At 34.1% G+C, this 27,965-nt stretch overlaps 4 protein-coding genes and 2 pseudogenes across 8 annotated transcripts; 4 read left to right on the top strand and 2 right to left on the bottom strand.

Moving 5' to 3' along the window:
- Positions 1-480: 480 nt before the first annotated feature.
- Positions 481-5,164, top strand: LOC145600917 (myb family transcription factor PHL8-like). 2 transcript variants are annotated; one of them, XM_081656786.1, is made up of 6 exons: positions 481-580; positions 3,491-3,620; positions 3,735-3,811; positions 3,908-4,071; positions 4,152-4,221; positions 4,304-5,164. In XM_081656786.1, exons 2-6 carry the CDS (start codon positions 3,518-3,520, stop codon positions 4,892-4,894), a joined length of 1,005 nt encoding a protein of 334 aa, XP_081512912.1. In that variant the 5' UTR covers positions 481-580; positions 3,491-3,517; the 3' UTR covers positions 4,895-5,164. The 2 variants fall into 2 exon arrangements, with proteins under 2 accessions (XP_081512912.1, XP_081512911.1); XM_081656785.1 differs by lacking the exon at positions 481-580 and having other exon boundaries at positions 3,171-3,620.
- A 1,653-nt stretch (positions 5,165-6,817) lies between these two features.
- Positions 6,818-9,676, top strand: LOC145602563 (protein HOTHEAD-like). Its single transcript, XM_081658751.1, has 3 exons — positions 6,818-7,003; positions 7,349-8,005; positions 8,763-9,676. Exons 1-3 carry the CDS (start codon positions 6,886-6,888, stop codon positions 9,605-9,607), a joined length of 1,620 nt encoding a protein of 539 aa, XP_081514877.1. The 5' UTR covers positions 6,818-6,885; the 3' UTR covers positions 9,608-9,676.
- An 848-nt stretch (positions 9,677-10,524) lies between these two features.
- Positions 10,525-11,634, bottom strand: LOC145602420 (E3 ubiquitin-protein ligase MPSR1 pseudogene; annotated as a pseudogene).
- A 2,450-nt stretch (positions 11,635-14,084) lies between these two features.
- On the top strand, positions 14,085-17,173 carry LOC145602546 (uncharacterized). Of its 3 annotated transcripts, XM_081658737.1 has the most exons (6): positions 14,085-14,220; positions 14,570-14,732; positions 14,864-14,964; positions 15,342-15,494; positions 15,753-15,925; positions 17,037-17,173. In XM_081658737.1, the coding sequence occupies exons 2-5, from the start codon at positions 14,627-14,629 to the stop codon at positions 15,906-15,908; spliced, it is 516 nt and encodes a 171-aa protein (XP_081514863.1). In that variant the 5' UTR covers positions 14,085-14,220; positions 14,570-14,626; the 3' UTR covers positions 15,909-15,925; positions 17,037-17,173. The 3 variants fall into 3 exon arrangements, with proteins under 3 accessions (XP_081514863.1, XP_081514862.1, XP_081514864.1); XM_081658736.1 differs by lacking the exon at positions 17,037-17,173 and having other exon boundaries at positions 15,753-16,404; XM_081658738.1 differs by lacking the exon at positions 17,037-17,173 and having other exon boundaries at positions 14,110-14,220; positions 14,623-14,732; positions 15,753-16,404.
- Positions 16,676-17,364, top strand: LOC145602544 (protein DMP9 pseudogene; annotated as a pseudogene).
- Positions 17,365-20,098: 2,734 nt separating this feature from the next.
- On the bottom strand, positions 20,099-27,253 carry LOC145601950 (beta-1,3-galactosyltransferase GALT1-like). 2 transcript variants are annotated; one of them, XM_081658042.1, is made up of 8 exons: positions 27,063-27,253; positions 24,461-25,565; positions 22,948-23,183; positions 22,572-22,853; positions 21,917-22,045; positions 21,230-21,409; positions 20,738-20,845; positions 20,099-20,610 (listed from the first exon to the last, which is right to left on the bottom strand). In XM_081658042.1, the coding sequence occupies exons 2-8, from the start codon at positions 25,251-25,253 to the stop codon at positions 20,392-20,394; spliced, it is 1,947 nt and encodes a 648-aa protein (XP_081514168.1). In that variant the 5' UTR covers positions 25,254-25,565; positions 27,063-27,253; the 3' UTR covers positions 20,099-20,391. The 2 variants fall into 2 exon arrangements, with proteins under 2 accessions (XP_081514168.1, XP_081514169.1); XM_081658043.1 differs by having other exon boundaries at positions 24,461-25,481.
- Positions 27,254-27,965: the final 712 nt, after the last annotated feature.

Raw genomic sequence — 27,965 nt, 5'->3', positions numbered from 1 at the left:
TTGTCTAAGTTAAACCAGTTTGTTTATACCTTGATGTAAATAGTAAACTGTCATGTAAAAGTGAAAAACAAAAAATTAAAAAAATAGATGCTAACTACTTATTCTTTTCTTCTTTTCAAGTCCAAAGTGATCGTAAATCAGAAGTAACTATGGAAAGGTGAATTTAAACGTGTGACATACTGCTCGCGTCATTTTCAGTAAGTATGACATTTTCATTTGTATTAGTTTGCAGCAACTGAATGAATTTTACTTTGTAGGAGTGGTTGTGACTTGGGGTTCTTTTTAGTGTCTCCTTTTTTTGATTCCAGAGACCATATTCTTTTCATTTTGATGTTCATGCTTTTGGCTTTATAAAAACATCTTCTTCACGAGGTCCCTACCGAATAATAATTGATGAGGAAGGAACCACCTTTGCCCCTCTTAAGAGAACTTTTTATGTTTTAATTCACTACAACTTCACCTTCAAACCAAAAAAATTACACAGGATTCTTTCAGCATCATCCCCCGAATCTACTTTACTTATTATGGAATATATTAAAGCGATTAAAGAGCCAAGTACATCAGCTAGCTAAAGAGAAAGGTTCATCAACATTTCTTTTTTTCACTTGTTTTTCAAATCTTTGGGCCACATTTCATCATAGACCCTGTTACATAAAAATTGATTCCTTTCTTTCATTATGACGAGTTTATGATTAATGTGTTTTTATCGTCACTGATCATTTTGATTATGTGCAATAATCCCTACATGTATATGTCAAAGTATTGTGGACCAACCAGTTAAGATCCCCAGGTTTAAAGTCCCCTGTATGCTTTCAGCATACAAAAGCATTGTCCCTCAATATGTGCTCTTAATTTTTTTTCTTTTATCTCCCCTTTAATAGTTGAAGTTCTTTTTTCATCTAATGTTACCTGGTATCTAATCTTTTTCTCTTTTTCGCATCCTGGAAATTATTTTACAATGCACCAGACACATGTAATTGTATGGCACTGAGCTAGCAGCACTTTATAAAATCAATGATTAAATTCTGATTCCCCTTAGTTATCAAACACTTAAACCGTTACCCAAGAAATCTAAAGGAAGATCAATCTTGATCAATTTTGACTTTTTGGATATGTTGTTCGCCATATTGTGCTTCTTTACATTTTCCCCTTTTCGTTTGTGATTTACACTTTGCTATCTTAAGTTTTAGCTTGTTTAGGATATGGATTACAGGCCTAATCTAGTATGCGAAATGTATACTTTCTTTATTCATCATTGGAGTGCTATCAATCGTGTTGAGTTGATTGCTTTATATTGTTTGAAGATAAAAACTAGATATGACCACTTTTAGCCATTCCATTAATATTCTAGTGTACGTTAGGTAGTTACCTCCCCTAATTAAGATTAGCTTTCAAGTCTTCTGCTTGTGGGAAAATGGAGAGAAGATGTTCTTCTTCCTGACTTGTTTGCCTGTTGCTAAAATCACAGAGTTGGTAACATGCTTTTTATTGTACCATCTCCTTCTAGGTCTGAGCCTTGATCAATTATTACCACGACTAGACATGTACATTAAGTGTGAATAGAATATTCATTTCATATATACATCTATTGGCTCAGCAATTTTCGTGGTAAAAAAAAGTTTTGGGGAGAAAAGTAAGCAAAAGAATTTTCGATGCATACTTAGTGTACATGTATATTATCCCACACTCATTGAGATGTTATAGACTTATAGTCGTATTTCCACTAGTGGCGGACCTAGGAATTTACCTAACAAGTTTAAACCAAAGTTGAATCCTTTCCCTATTCTTCAAGTGGGTTAAATGTACGGGGTAAAACATCATATCTAATTTGTAGGAGTTGTAACTCTCTAATTAAATTTATTGGGTTTGCTCCTAACTTCAGCCTGAAATTTCACATGCATCATTGGTAGTTGTACAGGAGAAGATTATGATTCATAATTTTAATCTTTTCCCTGTTACTTTGAAAGAACTAGATGCAATTGCAGATGTAGTTAAGGAATATTGAACAGGGAAAGTACAACAGAATTAACTTTTCTGGTCAAGCTAATCATTATTTAGACAAAACGAGACTTGGAGCTGAAGGATAGAACCTGATCTCAGATGCAAGTACCTTTTACCCCTATTATTCAGTACAGTAAAGCCTAGACCATTGTCGTCGGAGCCAATGATAAGTTGTTCTGCAACTGCTTAGTGCTTATACATATTCTCAGAACAAAATAAAGAGGGGGATGTTTTCTGAGTTTTGTGACACTATCAGTATATAATGCTCACGGCTCCGAAAATCTGATTCTCTGTGCATGGATAATTCTGCTGATATGCGGTTTCATCTTTGTTCTATTCCCAGTAGAGAAAAGAGGATAGGAGGGTATGGTCTTAGGAATTCATATTCTTATTCGTATTCAGTTACATTGAACTGGCTGATTTGATTGTCATTTGGGTTGTAGTAGATGATACAGATGGCTTGAGTGTGCCCCAAAATCTATCAATAGATTCTTTGGTTCCTTTTAGCTTACAAGGAACAATAAGAATCTGACAATTTCAACCACATGAAAGAAAATTTGGGAAAGAAAAGTAATAAGGGATAATACATTATAGGTCTAATATCCTTTCAATCATATAATAAATATCCATTCAAACAAACGATTCCAATCAATGATAATTTATTTTACCTGTTCCATCCTATTTTACTCGTCCCATATTCTAATGGCATGCTTTTTGGCATTAGATAGCATACCATTAGATTTAAAGAAATAGTAGGTGGATGACTGCGGAACCTAAGGGATAAGACAGGTAATTTTAGACATTCCAAAAGCGAAAACGATGCAGGTAAATTGAGACGTGGAGAGTATCTTTTTTTCCGCATCTACACTCTATTTCTTTATTATGGTGGGGCTATCTAATTCCCCTGGGAATAAGAAAGGAAGGAGAGGTGAAGGAAGATAAAAACAAAGGCTACACTTTTATTCCTTTTCTTTTCTTTGTATTTCTATCCTTTTGAGACTCCATGTTGAACTGTGTTACTTTCTCTGTTTTTCCTGCCTCAGTGAGATTCTCTCCCACTTCCCTTCAAGTCAAAGGACATGGGAGAGGTAACTCAAGTTGAAAACTGAACATAAAAATAAATAAAAATGTTTTTTTTTTTTTTTTTTTTTTTTTTTTTTTTTTTCAAGAAACTAAAAAATAAAAAAGGTGACTTGAATTTTTTTGGGAGGTGAGAGGAAAGCATCCCCAGCTCATGGGCATATATTCCTTATAGAACCCCACTTAAAATGTTTCCAGATATGGAGTGAGAACATAGGACAAGTCCAACCAACTTCTCAATTTTTTATATAAAAAGAACCCACTTCTTGTGCTTATTTTGAAGCATCAGAGCTTCAAGGGTCAGAGTTACCTTATTCTGTATTAAACTACTTGTATTAGTCTTACTATTTATATGCTCCCTTGGCTATTTTCCAACCTGTCATAAAAATACTCAAACATGGGTCATCAGCATCTTCAAAATTTGCAAACTCAAGACATGAACTTGGTCTTATCTACTGATGCAAAGCCTAGGCTCAGATGGACACCGGATCTTCACCAACGATTTGTCGAAGCAGTCGATCAGCTTGGTGGTGCTAACAGTTGCGTAGCGATCCCTTCATTCTTTTTCTGTTTTACTCTCTATTATATTAGCTCATCTTACAATATGTTCTCATTCAATAACTTTTTTTTTCTTTTATTCATTAATCAAGCAGAGGCAACGCCGAAGGGTCTGATGAGAGTGATGGGCATACCAGGACTTACTTTGTATCACCTGAAGAGTCATTTACAGGCAATTCATCACCTGCTTCTATTACCTTAGCTAATAATCTTTAGCTTCTAGAAAGGGCAGAGTTTTGAAGTACACATCGTTTTTCGATCATTGCAGAAATTCAGGCTTGGAAAGAATCATCAGCATATTCAGCAGTCAGAAACCTGCAGTGAATCGAAACCAGATGATGCAGATTATGAAGAAAGCCAGGCCATGGACACGCTCAATCTATTCGGCGAGGAAAAGGAAATAAATGATCCGTCTCAGGAACAGATCAATGAGTAAGAGTCATCAATGTCCGTGTTTCCTGTATTTAGATAAGACTGTCATCTGTACTGATTGTTGACATGTTTGATTGCAGAAATGTTGAGATATCTGAGGCTCTAAAAATGCAGATGGAGGTACAAAAGAAACTTCATGAACAGATTGAGGTGAGAAATACACATTTATAGTGATTCAGCTTTCAGCTTAGCCTCATTATTGATGATGCGAAAATATATCATGTTATTTTAGGTACAAAGACACTTGCAGTTACGAATCGAAGCTCAAGGAAAATATTTACAGAAGGTGCTGAAGAAAGCGCAGGAAACACTGTCAACCTATAACTGCACAGCAGCAGGAGTCGAACATGCAAAAGCCGAACTCTCTCAATTAGTTTCCATGGTTAGCACTTCATCATTCTCTGGTCTAACAGAGGTGACAGATTTATCACTAGAGCAAAAGCATATAATGAGACATGCAGTATGTTCTGCTGACAGCTCCTTGACTTCATCCGAGAGCTCGGAGCAGAAAGAAACAGGACTCGAAAACGAAGAGATTGCCAAGAAGGGTGGCCAAGAACAATGTCTATTTGTTCTCCCATTACTCGATCAATCGAGAACGAAAGGGTCGGGGTCGAGGAAGAGGAGCAGAAGCTTAGTATTTGATAGCAACTGTGTAGAGCAAACAGACAGTAAAAAATCATGTAATCAAGGTTATGGAGAGGAAATGGGACATGGGCTAAAAAAGTTTGGACTTTTTGAGACAATTGATCTGAATAGCCAATGTGAGAATGACTTAGATTTAGGTCCAAGGCAAGCAATAGACTTGAATTCAAAGGAATAGAAATATTCAATGTGCATCTTTATTAGGTGCTTTTTAGTGGACCATTAAGCTAGATTATTGGCCCCTAATTTAAGTATAATATAGTCATTTTTATGCGCCTAAAATAGTGGGTTATAGGAGATAATGTTTGTTTATAAAAACTTATCTGATATTGTTTGTATATTTTTGGACTTTCTGGCAACTTTTTAGAGTATATACTGAAAACAATTTACCTGTAATGTAATAGGAGTATGTGTACATAAAGTAGGTCACTTTTCTTGTCTGCGTTTAGTCAAAGTAATACATCAGGCCAAACTAGAAAATTCAGACTAGACGGCCTTATTAAAATTAAATAAGATCACCTTATTTCAAATGAAGAGAACAATTAAATTATCAAAGGCAAATTTGTGGAGGATGGCGCGTCAAAAAATTTCCCAATACGAATTACTAGCTACTCCATATCAGAGCTCAAAGTGGAGTTTATGAAAACAACATGATACATTTCAAATTTGTAGAAAACAAATTAAACTCCCTTTAATATAATAAGGTGTAAGTGCGATAATTGGGGTTTTAGAAAATTATTAAAAAAAAAATTAAAAAAAAAATAGCGAAGTAAAGACTTTGCTTTACGATTAACAATGAAACAATAAAATAATATATAAATTGGCGGACTTGGATTTAGATTCAAAGGTCTGAATCTATCGGAGTTGGACTTGGATTTGGAGCTCTAAAGACTCCAACGTACATGGACTTGGATTCGGACTTAGGGTCCGATTAGTTTTTGGATTGGGCTTAAATCCTTAAGATTCGTCCGATCCATTGTAATCTTTAGTCCGTAACATTAGTAAAAGGAGGGTGTAGTTTCTAGCTTTATGCTTCCTTTTTGGGGCTTGCCCCTCGGCTTCACCAAAAAAAAAGGAGTGAGGTAGTATATAGGGTAATAATAACGAGTTGGCTCATTAAATTGCTCGATTTAATCTCTCTACTGAAAAATGGTTGGATGATCTCATTCGTTCTTTTTTGTTCTATTGTTTTTTTGTACAAGTATAATTTTCTATGCACATGTTTTACACAAAGTTATACAAGTAAATTGCAAATATTTATAGTATTCCTTTCCTTCCTCCTCCATTATCTGTTGATTATAACAACTTGATAAAAACCAACAAATAAATGCTGACATACTTTAAGATCGTAGATCCCTACTGTCACAAGATTAAGGCTAGCTAGGAGATTTGGACTCGACTAAAATGACCTGATCCAACCTTAACTCCAAATGATCCAAAAGAAAATTAAAGTTGACCTAAAGTCTGAACTAAAACCTGACTCAACCTGATTATAAATTGACCCAAACAAACTTGGATTCAAATTAACCTGAACCGACTCAAACTCGACTATTGTTGGCTTGAAATGACCTAACAAAAAATGATAATAGATCTGATTAGAACGATTTGATTGATAGGTCTACCTATGACTTATAGAGTTATAGACTTATAGTATACTAGCTAATTACTAAGCCAAGAACTCATTGGTTGGTTGTTATATTAACGGACATCAATTTCTTACGTATGATTACTAATTAACCAATGAACAACCATCTTCAATTTATAAGAATAAGTAAATGGTAGTAGGTGAAGAGCGTCTTTATATAACTTCCCACTATAAGAAAAAAATTATGAGGAGGTCTAATCAATTATACATGAAGTCCAAGGAAGAGCATGCAATAATAACCATAGCAAGCAACATTATGACATACCCGACGAATATTAGTCCAAGTTATAATTGCTCTAAACATGCGTAAAGTTTTAGTATTAATTAGTTCTCTATCTACCATTAAAGTAACAAAATTCACATTAGAAAAAGAGGTTTTTTTTTTGTTGTTGTTGCATGATATCTTTATAATCTAAGTTTTCTAGGATTATCGTTGTATGTCTTTTTGAACAATTTTCTTGTACTTTTTACATACTACAAGTCTCAAAATACTAAGCAATTATCTTCTTCTCATTATACCATAGATGAAGAAGCTTCAAGAAACTATAGTTATCAGAATTTGGTTTCTTATCCATTGCATTCTTTCAATCATCTATTTATCAGCTAGTGCATCACCGGCCGCCTCTCCTTTATGTAACAATGGTAATATATCCATCTTAAGAAATAATTTATGTGAGCATTTTTTTTTAAAAAAAAAACAAATTACGTCGTTTGCTACACTTTATTTTATCTAACAACTAGTTTCTACTAGTTGAAACTTATATTTATTCATCATTTTAAATTTTCCATGGTGTTTTTCTGCTATAAATTACTCATTTACAACATATTACATTATTATGATTGAAGAGAGCACGACCATAGTTTAAATCAATGTTGTTATTTATTAGCGCTAGAGACTCGTAGACCAGATGGTCGAATATATTTCTAAAGGGACATTATTGTCATCAACTACATAAACATAACCTTGTTTCTAGCTTGACATGGCAGGACTAAAAGTTGAGCACCCTTACATGACTTCAGACGTTACAGAAGTCGAAGGGAAATCTTTCGATTACATAATAATCGGGGGAGGAGCATGCGGCTGCCCATTAGCAGCTACACTCTCGGAGAAATTCTCCGTGCTTGTAATCGAACGAGGGGACTCACCTTACGGCTATCCAACAATTTTAGAACGAACTAAATTCGGCTATCCACTCGTGGAAACGAACAAATACACTTCAGTAGCACAAGAGTTTGTTTCCTTAGACGGAGTTTTGAATTACAGGGGAAGAGTCCTAGGAGGATCGACCGCTATAAATAGCGGATTTTATAGTAGGGCAAGTGATGCATTTATTAAGAAAATGGGTTGGAACGAAAAAATGGTTAAACAAGCTTATGAATGGGTAGAATCAAAGGTAGTTTTCGCGCCGGAAACATTAAGTCCTTGGCAATCAGTTGTGTTAGATGGACTCTTAGAGGCAGGGGTTTTGCCCTTTAATGGGTATACACTAGAGCATGTTGAAGGGACTAAATTGAGTGGTACTATATTCGACGTGCTCGGAAAACGGCACACGGCTGCTGATCTTCTTGGTGGAGGGAATCCGAAGAACATTGTGGTTTTGTTGAATGCAACTGTGAGTAAGGTCTTCTTTCACCATGATGAAGGTATGTGTTGTAAGAAATTTTTAGGTTTTCAATTGTACATTTTTTTGTTAACATTTTACAGTTTTGTCACCTAGAATTTCTTCTTTTAATTATTAGAAAATTTGAAAGTCTTTAATAATGGAATACTTTGTACAATTTTCTAGCATTGTGCATTTGTGCCGACCGTATAATTGTTAGTGTAGAGTTGTAGTCTTGTAGACATCCAAAAGTTATTGATGACAAACTTTTGAAAAAAAAAGTTGAGCGATAACGTCAACGTTACAAGTGATAATGTCATATAAAAATGTAGTACGTTAAAAATCAGAAAGGATAGGAAAACAAGTGATTTTTTTAGGTGGGAACCTTGTGAATTATTCTGAATAATTTGGTTTAGAATAATTTAGCACTGGTCACTTTAGCACTAGGATTATGATTTTTAGGTTCGATTTTGGTTTGTTCGCTTCATATATGGATCTGTTATTTCAACTAAAATTAGTACAACACTTATATATTAGTTTTTTACAAATATTAATTAGGTCTTGTCAGATCAACTTTAGTTTGAATTAAATTCGATCTAGTTTTCAAAAACATTTTGGTCTCAAGTATTCTTTAGAATAATTGGGTACAAGTCATTTCTAGACGTGCATAAAATATAGTACATTTTTTCTAAATCCAATGCATATTGTTTTACACACCCCTAATAAATTATGCATTCAAAACTAAAAATGTCTAAACCCTGAATTAATTCTGTTCTTTCTGGTTCTGATAAACAAAGCAGGGGAGGAACCGAGAGCTAAAGGAGTAAAGTTCATCAAAAGTGACGACGACACAAAAAAATCCTACAAAGTATACCTCAAGAAGGCAGATAATTCAAGCTTACCAAGGGGTGAAGTTATACTCACAGCAGGAGCTCTAAGCAGCCCACAAATCCTCATGCTAAGCGGAATCGGACCATCGAAACATCTTCAAAGCTTCAACATATCAGCGGTAGCAAACTTGAAAGGTGTAGGAAACAGAATGCAAGACAATCCAGCAATATCTCTACTAGTCGATTCCAAGCCTAAATCTCGAACACCCGATACACCCCAAGTAACAGGCATTACTGAAAACTTTAAGGTCATACTCGAATCGATCATAGTACCTGTTAGCAAAGACTTAACACGGGTGTCAATAGCCGGTAAGCTTGCATTCCCTGCATCAACGGGCACACTTGAGCTAAACAACAAGGATCCTAGGGAAAATCCTCTAGTAAAATTCAATTATCTATCAAAAGATGAAGATATGGAGTATTGTGTAAAGATACATCAGTTGGTAGAGGGAGTATCAACGTCCGAGGCGGTGAGTGTATACCTTGGGAGCGAACGTAACCGGTTAGAGAAGCTAGGGAAAGAGGAGAGTAAAGAGTATTGTAAGAAAAATGTGAGCACATTTTATCATTATCATGGAGGGTGTACTATAGGAGAAGTGGTAGATAAAGAGTATAAAGTGTATGGAATTAAGGGTTTAAGGGTTATGGATGGATCGACTTTGGTGGAATCTCCGGGAACTAATCCTATGGGTACATTGATGATGCTAGGAAGGTATCAAGGTTTGAAGATTATTGAGGGTAGAACTAGTTCATGATCTTCAAATATTATTGATATTCTAACTATTGTGATTATTGTTCAATTCAATACACTAGTGAGTGATTGATTTTGTGTGACGTTTTTGAGGAATTTTGTGGTTCCACTCATGTGATGTATTAATTGTATAATATTCTACATAATATATTTTTGTATATGTTTTATACTCCATTCGTCGCATAATAAACTAGTTGTTAGCCTGTTATATTTTATTACTACCTCCATTTCGCATTATCTGCAACAAAGGAATATTTATATCTCACAAATAATACCCCTTTGTTGCAGATAATGCGAAACGGAGGTAGTATTTCGAGTTACAACTAGCAATATGCTATGGTTACAAGTTTACAACATACGAGTATCAATTTTTCACTAGGTTTTATCAATACGAAGTATAAAATTAATGAAATATTTGTTATGGTAAAAAAAAATGTGACTTGTATATTATACGAGTATAAATTAAATAGTACAAAGTACAATTAATTTAAGACAGAGAAGTATATACTCTATACAAAACCAAACTAATCTAAACGAATTTGGCTCAATTACTGAATCAATTTTAATAATCTAGAGATTCTAGACAAATTTTGATGTCATGACCTAACTTACAAGATCAACAAATGTTATGTATCTGAACTCTCAAGTTCTCAATTGAGTCAATTCAACTAAAATAACAGACAACTTGCAGATAGCGGCTACAAAAAAAAAAATATCGGAGGAAAAGTCATTGTCTGAAAAGCCATTCTAGAACTCTTTAGAAGTTTCATTAGAACACCAAAATTAAAACAATGCTATATTTAGAATGCAAATTGCTAAGAAATTTCCAATGATCTAATCAATCAATGAATCAATTAATCACCAATCAATGAAACAGTTAAAAATAGTAACAAAAAAAAATTAAAGAAATCAATCAAAGAATTGAAACGAATTGTTTAAAGAAATCAAACCCAACAAATTTATTTTTGTTCATCTAATCTCCTACAATATGTCAATATTCACAATCATTAACAAAGAAACAACCCTACTGAAATTTCTGTACTATGGAGTAATATGTAACAAAACTTGTTCGTCTTTAACCTGACTCGAAATAACCCGATCAAATGATCAATCAAACTCGAACATCCGAATTGACAACTCTAATCACTGTTCTCAGAATCACTTGAATTAGACTCACTTTCTCTCTCCTCTTCTTCTTCCTCTGATCTTCTCCTACTCCTCCCAAACAAAAAACTAACCCTAACCCCTCTTTGCCCTCTTCTTTCTCTCTCCTCATCTTCTCCCTTCTTCCCGCCATCTTCCTCCTCAACCGGTAAATTAAACCGGCAAACCGGGCACGAACCGTGAAGGATCAACCATTTATCGATACATCCGCCATGAAACCTATGCTTACACGGCATCTCCTTAGCAACATCACCAACTTTACACTCATCCAAGCAAATCGCACACTCTTTCTCCTCGCCTTCTCTGATCACGACACTTGGCATGTTCTCGATCGCTGATTTTGATGCTGGTGGTTGTCCTTCTTTACTCTGTACTCCGTGAAACAGAGAATCAAGCCCTGTTCCTTCGATCACTACCATCCCTTGCGTCATCGGGTTTATCAGCACGATTCTTTCGCGCCGTTCAGTCGGGTTTGAGTCGGGTTGAGTCGGGTCGGGTCCACTGAACCCTAACATGAAGGGGAGGAGCATTGAAATGTCTCTGTTTCTTGAAGTTATTAATCTTTCTAAGAATGATTGCATCTCTGTTGCAGAAATTTCTGATTCTGACGCCATTGATGAAAGAAAGAAGAGGAGAGAGATTGAAGAAATCGATTTTTTGAATTGAATTTGAAATTTTGAGGAGAGTGAAAATTTGGGAAGAAGGGATTTATATACAAAGTATGAAGACGGTTGAACTTAGAAGGTGGTAGAAGGATCTGGAACGTTTGTGTATTGCATGTATTTTCTTATACTCCGTATTTTCTTACTTGGAAAAAAAAAAGGAAAAAGGAATTAGGAAATAATTAGTTTTTTTGGGTGATGTTTATCCGTTTAAGGGAGAGAGATTTTGAAAGGGGATTGTCTGCAGACGGGCCCACGGGATTATAGTAGGTTCTAGTCTAATCAATTTGGATGGAGATAGTAATATGATGACATCTGTAAAAATTGGTGGATTAAAGATTGATTAATTTTGTTATTTAGGTGTTTTTTAAAAAAAAAAAAAAATGTTATTTAGGCGATGAGTACAAATTTTTATATCTGGTGGTCATACCATGTGATTGGCTTACTTATTTGGTCAGGAGTTAAGGTTTACTTGATTCATCTTGTTTTTGCTTATTTGAATTAATTTGGTTTGGTCTGATCTGATTTGGTATGCTCTGATCTGACTTGAATGTCAGATTTGACCAAACTTTAACCTTTAATATACAATAATTTATACGGAAAAAATATATCAAGTGGGGTCTTGTTAGATTCATAATAGTGTATTTTGTTAATATATGATTTTCATAATTCTTTTTCATTACGAAATTAAAAGATATTTAGTGATTAAAAACTACACATAAAACGATTATATGATATGAACTCATTTTTTTTATCTAAACTTATTTTTTCTGAAATAAGTAAAAAAAAAATAAGGTCAACTAAATAAGGCCTTACTTGCAAGGGTTTTTTTTAATTTTATTTTTTTTACAGGTAGGGTTTACTCGTTTAGTCAGGAGTTATGTCTAGGGGATGGGGATTACTCGTTTGGTCAGTAATACTTGTAAGGTTCCTCGTTTGGTCAGGTGTAAATTATAAGGGTTACTTATTCAAGAGTTAATCAGTCGATCAGGGGTTACTCTCACACTGAAAACGAGCTAACCGATTGAGTAAGTAATCCCTGAATAAGTAACCCGCCTACAAGTAACCCCTAAATAAGTAACCCATACAACTGACCTTGCCACACCTAAAAACGAGCTAACCTATTGAGTAAGTAACCCCTACAAGTAACCCTTGAGTAAGTTACCCGTACAAGTAACCCTGCCACATAGAAAAATTATATTTGAGAATTGGAATCAGCAGCATCAAGATGGAAAATTTGAGAGTCGCATGGTTTTGCATTATCTTATTAGCTAGGGTCTATTCTGTTCACCTAATTTTCACTTATTTCAAGTCTTATAAGTTCTGATAAGTTCAATTCAGAAAAAAAAAAAAAAAAAAAAAAAAAAAAAAAAAAAAGGATTGATAAAGGTTATCCAAGTTCAAATTATAAACAGAATAAGTTTTAATAAGTTTATATAAGACCAAATAAGTAAAAATCAGGTGAATAGAACACATCCTGAGTATCACATTTAGATTTTTATTTTTTTTTATTTTTTTTTCTGGACGACATGTTTTAGTTCATTGCAAAAAAATAAAAAATAAAAAATAAAAAATAAAAAAAAAAAATTAATATAAAAAATACGAGTATAGTTTAATAAAAAAATATATATCTAGTATATTAGTTCAATTACAAAATAATAAATTTAGTTCAATTGTAAAAATAATACAATGTCAGCCTATCATGCTCGTGCCAAAATTTGAAAACAATGTCCGTGCAAAGGCACTTGTACTAGACATTGCCTCACATGATGTGCTAGGCTTGTTCCAGATCGGGCAATTTTCAAGTTGTATCTTGTATGTCCCAGCCCATGACTAACTTTCCTATGGCTTGTATAGCGGACGCAGTTTAAGTTAAATTTTATCAAATTAGGGATCGATGCTTATATTATGAAACGAGACAACTTGCAAGCTATTCAAGCTCGACTCGGTCAAAACTCAACTTGAGCGAATTTGACTCGAGTTCAAGATTAACTCGAAATGTTGATGAGCTAGTCGAGTCGAGTCGAGCAGAGCAGCTCATTACTCGACTCGAAAGTGCGTGAGAAACTTAAATTTCTTTGTACAATATTATATTTAATGATAATAAAAATATTTTGATTTTAAACTTTTTTTTTTAAAAACAATTTTAAATAAATATACTTTATTTTATTTTATTTTATTTTTATAAGAAATTCATGTATTCATATCATTATAGGTACTTTTTTCAATTGACAAAATTAAATAGAAGGGAGTGATGTTATATTATATAGGGGATTCTACTTAGACGGATCAAATTATAAGTTACTCGAAATTGACTTCAATTAAATTTGTTCAAATCTCAACTCAGTCATAGCTTGACTCAATATGTTAACAACTCAAGTTGAGCTACCCCAAACTTGAACTTGACTCACATAAGCACCCCTAATATATTAGGCCCAAAATGTAAGAATAACAATTTTGTCTAAAAGACTAAGGCCTATTCTGACTGACTGAACCGAGCTGAACTGAACATAACCAAACTGAATTGAATTGAGCTGTACTGAACGGAATATTTATAAAAAAAGGAAATTAAAAACTGGACTGAATTGAAGTGAAAATAATTTGAAGAGATGCCCTAAAACTACTGGAAAAGACTAAAACTACTAGAACAAGGAACTTGAACCTGTCTGCCTGTAACAGAAACAAATTACGGCGGGAGAAATTTAAACTAAATTAGTAAACTTAGCCAACTAATCAAGCAGAAATCATCATCCACAAACCAGTAATCTAATGATTGCTCCAAGTTCTAAAGGTATGATAGTTTTACTGCATTCAACAATTTCATAATCATATTAAGCCGGAAATAGCTCTTAAAAAATGAGAATATATCTTAATTTCTAGCAATTTACTCTTAACAATCCACAAAATTTCCTAGTACCCATTAACAAATTCTTTGAATTTTGACATGGGTTATGCAATTAAGTACTTTCTTATCCCAATTCAAGGATTAAAATTGGTGTTTTCACCCTTTGCACACCACCTGTTTGTTAAAATTACTCTTAGAAGTTTGCCCCTTTTAATGTTGATAACTAATACAAGGATATATTATATGCTTTTTGGAATTCACTGATTGTATATTTGTATGTGTTAATCTGTTTTAGGAAGTGGGTTGGTTTGATGTCAAAGTTAGATTGCTGACATTTATTTTCTGAAGCACAATGGCTCTTTTGAATGTCAATCCAATGCAGCATGTCAATTGCTGGCTTCTTAATAGGATTGTTTTGAATCCATTGAGAGTTCACTTTCTGCCACTGCATACTCGAGGTAAGCCCGGCGAAACACAGTTATACAACATGGCAAAGTGTTTAGGTTTTGTTTGAAGTAGTCCTTGTGTGAGTTTCAAGATTTGCAATTTTGGAGGTTCAGGAATATTCTGTTTTTGTTTGGGACTGTAGGAGTTGCTTGGAAGTCAATGGTAGTTGAAGCGAAGTTTAGGAAAAGGGCAAATACTCGAACTGAAAGTAACAAACTCCAAAACAGACGATTACAGAAAAAGGTATGAGACCTAGGATGATCACACCTTATGTAAAGACTCATTTAGACGATGTTTATGGTTTATACAATTATACTTCATATCTGCTTATGAATTTGAAAAGTGTTTTAACATTGTAAACTCGATGAATAAAGCAGCTCTGATATATTCAGTAAATATTTATACTACGATTAAACTGGAATATTGAACTGTATTCAAGGGAACTGATGTTAATGAATCAATCTTGTTTACTACTTTATGGTTATTCTTTGGAATGAAGAATCTGTTTCTGTTTAACATTTATATACAAAAGCTTATATGCTGCTGCTAGTAATTTCGGTGGCTGATGCCTTGTAATAAAGCCATGGACTTTCTAATAACATATTTTCTCGTTGTCACAGTATGATGGTACATCAACCAAACCGAGGCTTTCAGTATTCTGTTCAGACAAGCAGCTGTATGCAATGCTTGTAGATGATGCAAATAAAAAGTGTTTGTTTTATGGAAGCACTTTGCAGAAATCTGTACGAAGTGACCCTGATTTGAGTACTGTGGTAAGCTCCAAATTAACTTCAAATGATGTTTGCATACTCATCTCAATTGACTTGGTTAGAATTTGATCTCAATATGCTATATGCAATTAACTTATGTAGCTTGTCATAGCTCATCATAGCACTACTAGCAGGTAACTATGTGACTTGCTATGATGCTAAAGCGTTTAAGAACCACCTACAGAGTATTTTCTTGCAGTTTAATAAAGTTTCAGTGATTAGATATTGAAATAAAATGTTCCTTGCTGTCGATGCTTTCAGGAGGCTGCGAAAGCAGTTGGTGAAGAGCTTGTAAAAGCAGCAGTAAAACTCTGTATCGATGAAATATCATCTTATGATCGCAATGGCAGTGTTCGTGGAGAAAGGGTGAAAGCATTTGAAATTGCACTCTCTGAACATGGCTTCTTGCTTAGATAGACTGCAGGATACTCTTTGTAAGTTGTAAATTCCTTCATAAACCCTTGATATTCGCGTACAAGTTTCAGAACACAAGGTATACGTGGTCCTGAGATCCATGTGAAAAACTTCCACCCTCATGGGCACCAAGAGTAATCTTGCATAACACCATGCAATAAGACACTCTTTTACTCAATGTTCATTAACAACCCAAAACATATAGAATCATGAAACATATTATTTATGTTTACAGAAACCAGATCCTTTAGGAATCGATTCAGCCAGAAGAAGCAATTAAAACCGAGGCCCAAATCGTATATGATTGTTACCTGTAAGGCTGTAATGTACTTCATTACGTACTGTATATATTCTCTTATACAATAATGACTCAATTTTAGCCAATTTTGTGTTTTAATTGTTCAACTAGACAAATTAATTGTACCTTTTTTAGTGCTCATTTTTTGCCATTTCATCTTTCTACTCCATCTTGTAGACTTTGAAGCAACATTGAATAAGAAATGGCAGTTAAAATTTCATAAGTAAATTAAATAAATTAAAAAATAAAAAAACGGTGGTTATCAAAAAATTTCAGGGCAGTTTTTTTTTTTTTTTTTTTTTAATAAATTTTGTGAAAAGGTGGTTATTTTTTCTTCCAAATACATGGACAATAAATATATTCCCAATCCTTCATTTAAAACCAAAACCATCACCCTCCCATAATAATACTCTAGGAACAAACATAACTTCTATAACCGCAATAACTCTCTTCCCTTACACCACCATCACAAATGGAGCAAACTGAACAACCTGAATTAGGGATCAAAATCTACACTGCATCTCCATCCAAAGGCCCTCCTCAATTCCCCCCTCCACCATCAACCCCTCCGGCACCCTCAGACCCACCAACGCTCCCTGTATCCACCGGTGTGCCAAAGAAAAGGCGTGCCATGGTTGCGAAATCTGTCCAAAGAACCCTTTCTAAGACATCTATGCTAGCCCATTTCCTTCCTACTGGAACCTGCTCACTTTTGAGATGGTCCTCCCTTCTATTTATGGTATTGGTGAATGCTCTTCAGTATCCACTATTATGACTACTATTCTACTTATACTATGTGCCCTCTCTTGTTTCTTCTTCCATTTTACTGATAGTTTCCGGGCCCCGGATGGGAAAGTGTACTATGGTTTCGTGACTCGCAACGGGTTGGCAGTGTTCAAGCCAGGGTTGGATGTTGAGGTGCCTAAGGAGGACAAGTATAACGTCCATTTTTCTGATTTTGTGCACGCTATGATGTCGGTTATGGTGTTTATGGTGATCGCGTTTTCGGATCATCGGGTTACCAACTGTCTTCTCCCGGGTCATGCTAAGGAGATGGAGGAAGCCATGGAGAGTTTTCCTTTGATGGTTGGTGTTGTTTGTAGTTGCCTTTTTCTTGTCTTTCCTAAGGCTCGTTTTGGTGTTGGGTGTATGGCTACTTAGAAAGAATTTTATGCAATATAATTGTTGGTACGTAGTAGTATGTCATTGTTTAAACTTATTTGTCTGCCTTTATTAATGTGAGAATTACATTGTTATTTGGTTTATGTAGTTGATGTTGTACTTTTAAGTACAAGTAGTAATTATGACAATGGATTATATAGTGATTTTAATCTTTTCTTTTAGTGTTTGTTTGCTTTAAATATTATTGTTGATTTGTATTTTGTACTTGGACTGAATTATGCTTGTTTTAATCAAATCAAATCAAATCTGTTTCCCTTTATATGCTAATATTTTCGATGATTGATTGACTAACAAAGTATAGATCTGATTCTTAGGACGATAAAAAGTGTCTTTTACTTCTTGTAGCAACTTTTTATCCTTAACTTTGCATAATTTGTGGCAATTAAGGAATGTAAATAGAGGCACGAGTCAATCCTGTTACAAAATAGGGCGAAATTTAGGTATTTTTCATCATATAGCACTACCTTTGATTAGAATCTCACCATAGTGAATAGCATAATGTTGGGGAGAAAAAAAAATGTTGGCTTGAAATACACAAGAGCGTTTTTTTTTTCACAAGTACTAAATGCAGTACAAAATAACCTAAATGCAGAAATTATTTATTTATATGAAAATAATAATAGACTAAAATACCCTTAATTAATTTTTAGAACTCAATATCTCATTTTAACTTGAATGTAAAATTCAACTTCAAAAATTCTCCATTTTTATGATCTACATTTGCTAATCCCGCCCCACTTTGCTAATCCCATAAATTTTACATTCAATTTTCCTCCCATCTAAAGAAATTTATGTGTAATTTCATTCTTATTTTATATATAATGTTTCGTTCTTTTTTTAAAATATATATAATGTTTTGTTCTTTTTTTTTTTTAAATCCGGGAATTACTATTGACCCCTGAAAATCTTTTCCGGGGGTATTGTTGACCCCCGGAAATCTGATCCGGGGGATACCATTGACCCCCGGAAATCTGATTCGGGGGGTATTGTATACCCCCAGAAATCTTATCCAGGGGTTACCATTGACCCCCGGAAATCTGATCCGGGGGGTACTGTTGACCCCCAGAAACACATCCCTACACCCTGACATGCCTCCGAATAAAATCGTGTAACATCGAAATTTTACTTTGTTTGATTGTTTATCTATAAATTCATTTTGTAGGAAAAAAAAATACAACACATAAATTTCATACCTCAAAAAAAATCGTCATACTGCATTTCATTATTGTCCATGAATTTTTATAGTATTGAATAATAAAATAGGATCGGATGATTATATTGTTAAGAGTGTAAAGGATAAATAAAAACAAGGGCAAAATTGGAATATAATCAATTTAAAAACACAAGTACTAAATGCTGTACAAAATAACCTAAATCCAGAAATTAATTAATAATATGAAAATAATAAAATGACTAAAAATGTTGTATTGGAGACCCCCGGAATTCCTAGCCGGCGGGTACTTAAGACCCCCAGAAATTGTATAAGGGGGTGCTAGAGACCTTCAAAAATCTTAGCCGTATAAGATGTAAATTTTATGTTGTTTGATTGTTCATCTATTACAACACATAATTTTCATACCTCAAAAAAATGTCGTAGTGCATATCATTATTGTCTAGGAATTTGTTTAGTATTGAATACTCCGTATTAAATAGGATACAAGATTGAATACGTTAGAATATGGTTGTAAATTAAACAGTTGGAATGATTGATTTAATTTTAATCATTTAAAAAAGTGTAAAGGATTAAGTTAAAACAAGGACAAAATTGGAATATAATTTTTTTTAAAAAATAACTTATTCTGTATTTAGGTAAAATTGTCCTGCATTTAGTACTCCCCTTTTTTTTTTCTTTAAAGAGTTGTATGGCTTGAAAGTTATAACTGCAACTTTTTCACTTTACTATTGTTAATTTAAGTTATAACTGCAACTTTTTCACTTTACTATTGTTAAACTAGTGTGTAGCCCGGGCGTTGTACCAGTTGCTACTTTAATTAGATATTGTGATTATCAATTATATACATTTATTTTCATATTTATAACATAGTTTATGATTGGTTTAGATGGTTAAGTAACTATCTTTCTTATAAAAGGTTGGGTGTTCAAATCCCCTTATCATCTTTTTCCTTTTTATATGAAGCAATATTCTAGTTGATTGAGTAGTGATGATGTGGCATAATGAGAGATGGACTAAGTGACGTGGCATGGTCTACGTGGCATAGAGACGTTCTTAATAACGCCTTTTAATATATTTGTATAGATTAGTTAATTTTGGTGTTTTGAACCATGAATTACTACCTTATTTGAACAAAATTTCAATCTTACACAAATCATGTAGTCTCATCATCTGTAATGGAGTTCGGTAACATTTTGTGGCTTTGAAAGAACTTAAACAATCTTCAAAGTACACACTATAATGCACACATACTAAGTGGATTATAAAAGAAAAAGTAAATTTGTTATCCCCTTGGTATAAAACGTAGACAAACACAGAGTACGAAGTTTAAGAGTAACTTTTTTTTGTTTATTTTTGTATAAAAAAAAATCGAAGTCAGTCGAATTTTTATAGTAGTTAGAATGGGATTTTGAAGGGTTGTGATGAACTGTTGGAAAAATGATGATCTTAAATTCTTAATATATAACAGGAACATAGGATATCATATATTTGAGATGGAAGAATGGGAGAGAAGGGCATTCAGCACAACCATAATTGCGAAATACTCTGAATTTATATACCCTCTTCTAATTCTATACAAGGATATTAGATAATACTCCGTAAATGCGACTTCCCCCTCGCATATATGGAGTACTCAATATTACAATATGAAATATGGCTAAACCCTTAGAGATCAGCTACTCGCTCTCAAGGAATGAGAGGTAAAAGAATAAGGTAATGCCTCCTATATATGCAATCCTAAAAATGTGTATTCATCTACTAGACTACTACCTAAATCCTACATCTATGCAAAAGCAATGGTTGGTAGTCACTGTTAGCCGTCACAAAAATTCTCAGCTCATACCATCTCCACAACAGAAGGCGCGCTTGGTTTCTTGAAGTTTTTGCCATAAACACAACATGTCTCTTGGACCTTGATAGTGTGCAACGACATAACCATCCTTGCAACCCTCATTATAGACTCGCATCTCTTTCTCATACCTGATCTCAAGTCCTTCTTTCTTCATGTCAGCAATCCAGATGCCCATTGCGACATCCTCCAACTTAAACATCTGGTGTTTAAAAGAACCAGAATAAAAGTTTTTAGAGTACAATAACACATGGCGACAAAATTTTATTAAAAATTTACCAGCATTCAAACAGAAATTCAACACTATTGTTGCACTCGGCTTCTCTCACCTTCAGTTGCCCATTTTGATGTCTGTTGGATACTGCTTTCGCAATGTCATGTGACACAACATAACCAGGACCATGTGCCCAAGGTGGGTAAGTTTCTTCAGGCCATTCCTTCAAAAATACACATCAAAGATAATCAGATGCTGTGAACGCTAGCATGTAGAATAGTATGATTTGATTGTCCACCAAGCAAACAAGCCTAGGATATAAGCATTTGAATATAGCCTTATAAAACAGAGTGCTTTTGAATTATACAAGTACACATGTAGAATCATACACACTAAGACACAGTTGAATCAGCAGGACCTTGGATGATTTTCAAGATGGAGCTCAGTGGAGTTCTTAGATCGACTCAACAAAGCAGACAGTAAATTTATGCAATGGTAGGAGCTGATTATCAGCGACTACAAAAGAATACTCATGGAATCACATATACTAGTAGATAATGAACAAAATATACAACATTGAAATTTTACTAATAGCTTCTAATATTACCTCAGTACTAATAAACCATTTGCTGTCAGGACTCCGGTGAGGTCGTGAATCAGAGTTAATGAGCCCATATAGCAATCCACGAGTCACATTTATCTTATTCAAGGAAGCTATTACTTCATCAACACGAACAAAAGCATCGTCATCTGTCTTCATGACATATTTTGCTGAAACAACCTCCGTCTGTTGCATCATTGTGCCAGAGAAGTCAATGAGAAGTTCTATTAATGTTTTAAGACTAAACTGCACTAAAATTATGTGAAAAATGAAATCCCAACATATGGCCTAATGGAATATATTTCCGAAATAAGTGTGTACTACAACTCATAGGATTCATGCACCCTCTTCTATACAATCACAAAATTGTTTCAAAAAGTACTTGTTAAATATAGCAAATTCATGGATTAAAGTTAAAAATGTTGTAGTTGGATAATCACCTGTTGAACAGAGCAAATCAATGAAAAAAGCAACTATTTAAACAGCAATTTTGCTTTTCATAGGTTTATATGTTCAGACAAAGTGACAAGTCCCCAGGCTCCAACAAAATCTCATTTAGGAATAAATTTTCCAACAGGCCATAGATTGAAACAACTTTTATTTTTCTACAGGATTTTTTGTGACAGGGCATAACTGATAGGAATATCCACTTCATCAAGGAAATGGGAAGACATAAATCAAACGAGACATTACCCCGAAAACACAGATGGCCACAGTCTTCCATGTAATCAGACTATAATAATCTACAAATGGCATCAACTGCACGTCTCCATAAGTACGGGCTTCATTCCACAGTTCTTCATTCACTCTTTGGTTCTTATGCTGTAAAAATACCACCTTTATAAGTAATTCTCATTCAAATGATTTGAGCGCATAAGGATTTCAATAATAGCTATCAATATCTTACCATGATACATAAATTGTACAGAAAATCCCTGTTTTTTTTTTTGTTTTTTTGTTTTTTTTATGCAACTATTCCTAGGCCTTTTTTTAATATAATATTTGCAACATTTCCTAGGCCATTTTTTTTTATATTTTAATTGCAACAATTCCTAGTCCATTAATTTTAAATGCAAAACTTCCTTAAATGTAAATACTACTCCGTACTCATTACTGTATTATATACATCTCTCTCCTCACATGGTCCCCACTCATACCCCATTCAAACTTTTGTTATTTCTCTCTCACATCTCTTACTTTTACATAAACTATTCACCCACTATTATTTTGTTTTTGACCGCCGTATAGCAACCCAATACATGAAATTAAACAGAATGGCGAATTTTGGAGTGACTATTAAAAATTTGAAGTCACCATTCAGCAGGAAAAACAAAGTTATAAGACTCACCAAACCAACAAAAAAGCGCACTGCAACTGACCCTGAGCGCACTTCTGGAAATTGCATCCACGTTCTTCGAACAGCCATACGGCGCTTAAAGTTGTTTGCAGTAGAGAAAACCCCAATAAAAAGATCTAATGATTTTTCGTGTGGAATGGGAACAGCCTTCAGAGTTTCCAGATCACGAACATGCTCTATATCCTCAGATGTAGGTAGACCGCTAGCAATGATAGAGATTAACTGCAGATCTCCAGATATTCTAACTTCACTAACAAGCCAAGGCTCCAAGGTCTGAAATAATTGGAAAAAGCAAGTGGATAAATAGAACTGGATTTTACCTCAAAGCATCTAAAGTGCAATTCTAGAGAAATTTTGAAAACAGCACCTCACGATAAGCAAATGATGTTACATGCTTCCCATCAACTGTCATTTGTATCCCTTCTGAACCCACTCTTAGTGTTGCAACAAATGGATAGCTCTGTTTAAAAGGGAAGTATGGTCTTCTTTTGAACCCATCATGAATATGTTGAGACCCTTTAGAACCATTCACATGGGTGAACGCCTTCAATGTCTGATTGACATCCTTTCCCACCATTTCATTGCACTGATCAAGCTCATCCACTATAAATTTTGAAACACGGTCATGCTCCAAAGTCACATACAAATACAACATGGTTTCATTCACAAAAAAATGTCGAAAATTAAAGACATAACTCCAATATGGAAAGCATAAGATATAGTCAATTCATATTGTATATCCAGTTTCATAGTACAATAATCCTAATGGAAAACCTTACGATCTTATGCAGAAGTCTAAACCTCAATAAATGGTGACTGTGTCATCATTGCATAATTAGGATCACACATATGAAGCATGAATCACCTCAGGGATACTTTACATTGTTTCCTCTAGTATGCATATTTCAGCTCAGCATCATCTAAAAGACAAGATTGTAGGTTTGAATAAACATAGACATAAGGAACTGAAGTTGTGTGGGAGGAGTACATTAAAAGATGTAGGTTACAGAAATGCGCAAGTTAAGGTGAATGTGTGGGAACACTCTAAGAGATAGAATAAAAAATGAGGTTATTTGCAAGAAAGTAGGTGTGGCAGACATTGCCGATAAACTAAGAAAAAATAGCCTGCGTTGGTTTAGGCATGTAAGACGGAGACCCGAGGGTGTACCGGTTCGAAGAGTGGAAGAGTGGGACCATGGAGAGGTTAAATGAGGGAGAGGGAGACCGAAAATGACTTGGTTGGAAGGAGTTAGGAAGGATATGATGTATTTGGATTTGCATGAGGATGAAGCATTGGATCGTAAGGGATTGAGAAGGAAGATTTATGTCGATGACTACACGGAATAATCAAATTTGGTTCACGTTAGCCGACCCTGCTTATGTGATTAAGGCTTTGATTGATTGATAAGGAACTAAAGCTGCAAACTCAAATAACACATGAAAACTACAAAAGAAACAAGAGAGTTTATTGGGACCTCTATGATCCTAACGACTACATTTTTGGACAATGACTGAACCTTATAAAAATATCATTCCTGTTCAAAGTTTCTTACACCTACACCTTCTAGTAGGGTCATATACTCATATTACTCATATAGCAGACCCGAATATACAAGAATAGTGGCTCATCAAACTCCAACAACCAAATTCCAAGCACGATTGCTTAAATAAAATTAAAAGAATTTTCAGAGATATCTTTTGTTTTCCAGAAAGCATAATGAATGACTTAGCTGAAAATGACAAAGAAAAAGGATATGAAATTTGAGTGTGGCATAGCAAGTAACTAACAGAAATTCTACAAATGTTGGCATTCTACACTTTTACTAAATAATAAAAGAATAGAGCTTCATATAATCCCCTGAATAAAGAAAACTAATTACCTTTTTTATTAGTGTCAGTTTCAGTATTTGGGCAACGCTCCTCTTCACCCCAGTCATGTGCAGCAGTCCAGGTGTTTTGAACAATAACAGGGTCCTCTGTTATCTGATCTCCATGTAACCTAACATTATAGTGCAGTATAATAGGTGGGTCTGGTTCTCCCGGAATATGTTCCCCAGTTAAGTCAATCCGGAAGTTGCCAAGAAGGCCATTTGGAATCGCAATAATTGTAATAGACGAACCTTGAGTCAATCCACAGGGGACCTCTAGCCTGAAATCACTATTGTTAAGTTCTAAGTCACTCATCTTCTTAAGATAGTGTGGACACTGTTTCTCCTTTGCTTTTACAGAAGTACTGTCATTTACATGAAGCTTTTCCTCTTCAATCACAGTCATAAGGCCATTCCACGCATGTGAAGCTTCTCTAGTGGCTTCAAGTGCATTTGGTAAAGACTGAGAATTATTCATCAAGTGCTTCAGCTGGTTCCAAGTCAGCAAAGAATGTTGCTCCACCTTCGTAAGGTTTCTCCAAACAAAGAGTCCGGATGTCAGAGTATCAGTAGAAATTACTTGGGTAGCAATCTTAGGACTTTGAACATCAGGAGTACCAGTAGAGCTTATCCATTCTAGAGGATTAGTGTTAACCCATTCAAATGGATTAGTCGCGTTGAATGTTAGGGAAGCAGTCAAGGAACTTTGCCCTAGAGGGTTTTGCATGATGGTGTATCGTAGCACCAGCAACATGAAGACAGAGGAAACTATAACACCAACATACCATTTCTTCATGTCTTTCATTATTAGCTCCAACAAATAGGTCAATCACTTTGTGCAGAAAGGTAGTGCTTAAACGTGAAGATACAACCTTAAACCAAATACCAAATGAAGCCAATGGTGATTAGATATCATACAGCTATAATCCAATGATCAATTGATCGGTCTTTGAAAGCAGATAGAATCAGATCATTGACCCCATTCATGTAACCATTTTCTGATCTTTAAACAGCATTTTCTTAATGTGGAAATCTGTAAGACCAAATTCCATAATTAAAGAACAGATTATCAGACTAGTTCCTCAAGGACTATATCAATGACTATTCAACCCATGTCCTGAAAACCAATTATTAGAGCACAAGGTCATTAAGGAGGTACAAACAAACCATAGAAAACCATGCACCATTCTTCAACACAAAGCTACAAGAAAAACTAAAAGCACCATGGATACTCTAATTATCTGCTTGCCCTTCAGCTTAATAAAATCATGATGTAAATAATGGGTACATCTATTATCGTTTTACTATCATAAATTTTTTCCTACTCCGTATTTACTGCTTCAACTAGTTACATACTTCGAATAAGACATTGCTACAGATAATTAAGCAAAACAGAAATCATATTATATACTTCCTCCGTTTTCTTTTACTTGCAACACTTCCCTAAAAAGGAAATGTTACAATACTTGCAACACACTAAAAAAGGAAAGTTACTTTAGGGAAAAACTATACTATTTCCCTTATTTAAAGCACATGGCCCACTAAATTACACTCCTAACAACCACTCATCCCATTTTAAAGTGTATTATATCATGTGAACCCCACATTTCTTAAATACCGTGAAAAAGTGTGTGTTGCATCTAAAAGAAAACGGAGGAAGTACTTGTATACAATTTGTATGACCAACAAATTCGACTCCACAAAATACGAGCACATTCATGGCATATTTGACAGCACACTATAATTTGACCATAGGCCATAGTCAATTAACCATGGTCCGCTCACTAAAAACCAGATGAAAAACTAGAGTATGGATTCAGATTTTATATCCGGACAAACTTTCACAGATTAATGCATGTTACAGAGGTTTCTGAAGTGCTCAAGTAACAAAATCCAGAAATCTGGGGTTGAGAATCAGAAATTAAATGGTCAAGTAACAAGATAAACTCCAATATTACTGTGATTATTGCAACTACTAATAAACTATACAATTCAAAATGTTGCCAAGAAATATAAAAAATTCCATTAGATTTACCACCCAAAACCCACTTAGGAAACCCCACAACAAATTTATTAAACAATTTATTAAACAAAATTCATACTAAGTATATGTATCAAGGAATAGATAAAAGGCTTCCAATTTCAGTATTCAATACAAAATCATCAATAATTCTATCACTTGTTTTGACAGATTCAAAGTTAGCTTCTTGATTAGTTGGTTAATGTCTATGGGGTCGAACCCAAGACCTCAGATCGAATCTCGTCTACCTCATTGTCATTTACACATTGCCCATTTTCTAGCCACTGTAAAGAGACACTAGTCACTAAGAAAATTATGAACAATTTCATCTAATTAATTAATTTTCCACCAAACAAAACCCCACCAAAATAAAAGCGAGAAAGATCAAAACTTTACATCACATGATCAAAAATAGAAGATCCCATTAAACATCACATTGAACCACAATTGGCATAAAACTAATTAACATTATATGGGTAATTTTTGATACAAAATCACTGAAGAAACTGCCTAAAAACTAACGCTTGAAGTTCAATTTAAAAGCAAAATGACAATTCAAAGCAGAAATTAAAATTGCAAAAATTGAAAACTCACCTGGAATTTGAAATTGAATAACTGCAAAAAACAGAGATGATGGTAGAAGAGAAAGAGAAAGAGAAAGAGAGAGAAATTGAAGGGGACTTTAATTGGTTTGAATAGTGGTCTTCAAGTCTACGCTTTAATGGTGGTACTACCAAAAAAAATAAAATAAAAAAGAAAAAAAAAACGCAAAGAAAATTGAGTAATTTGACTAGTCGAGAGTAGGTTTTAAGGTAGCATTATTTTGACAAGTTCTACACTTCTACCTTTAAAACGTTACAAGTATTCTTTTTTGGGGAATTTTATAGTCAATAAGTCATCCATTAATATTATCTACTTCATATAATAAAGTTTTTAATAATAAAATTTATTCATATTTGGCGTTCTTCAATGAAGTCGGTCCAAACTTCATATTCCTAATGGACTACATTTTTTCCTAATCTAGATGGTATTGTTATAAATTAGCTATAGGTTTTCCTCAACTAAAAAGGTTTTCCAAACTTCAAATTCCTAGTTTTTGAATTGAACATCGTTTATGGTTATTAGAGCGTGAAAGCAATTAGATGTGTTTATATTTATAGAAAGATTGGATTAATGATGAATTTAAAGTGTGTTTTATTAATCGGATTTTTTTATCGGATTAAACTTATCTAAACTTACTTGTATATATTTAAAATTATTCTAGTCCTATATTGAATTTGCCTAGTCCTAATTACCTTAATCATAACCTATGTTTTAAATTATCTTATTTCTACTTGTTGCAGCTATTAACTCTACTCAAACTTTCTTGAAATAATTAAAAATAAGGAGATCAAAATAGAATTTAAGGTCCTGTTCTGTTCACCTTATTTTCACTTATTTCAAGAAAAAAATTCATATTATTTCAAAAAAAAAGAAAAAAAAAGTTCATATAAGTTT

The sequence above is a fragment of the Chenopodium album genome, chromosome 21 (assembly GCF_948465745.1).
Source record: "Chenopodium album chromosome 21, dcCheAlbu1.1, whole genome shotgun sequence".
NCBI lineage: Eukaryota > Viridiplantae > Streptophyta > Magnoliopsida > Caryophyllales > Amaranthaceae > Chenopodium > Chenopodium album.
This window is presented reverse-complemented; position numbering and strand designations above follow the sequence as displayed.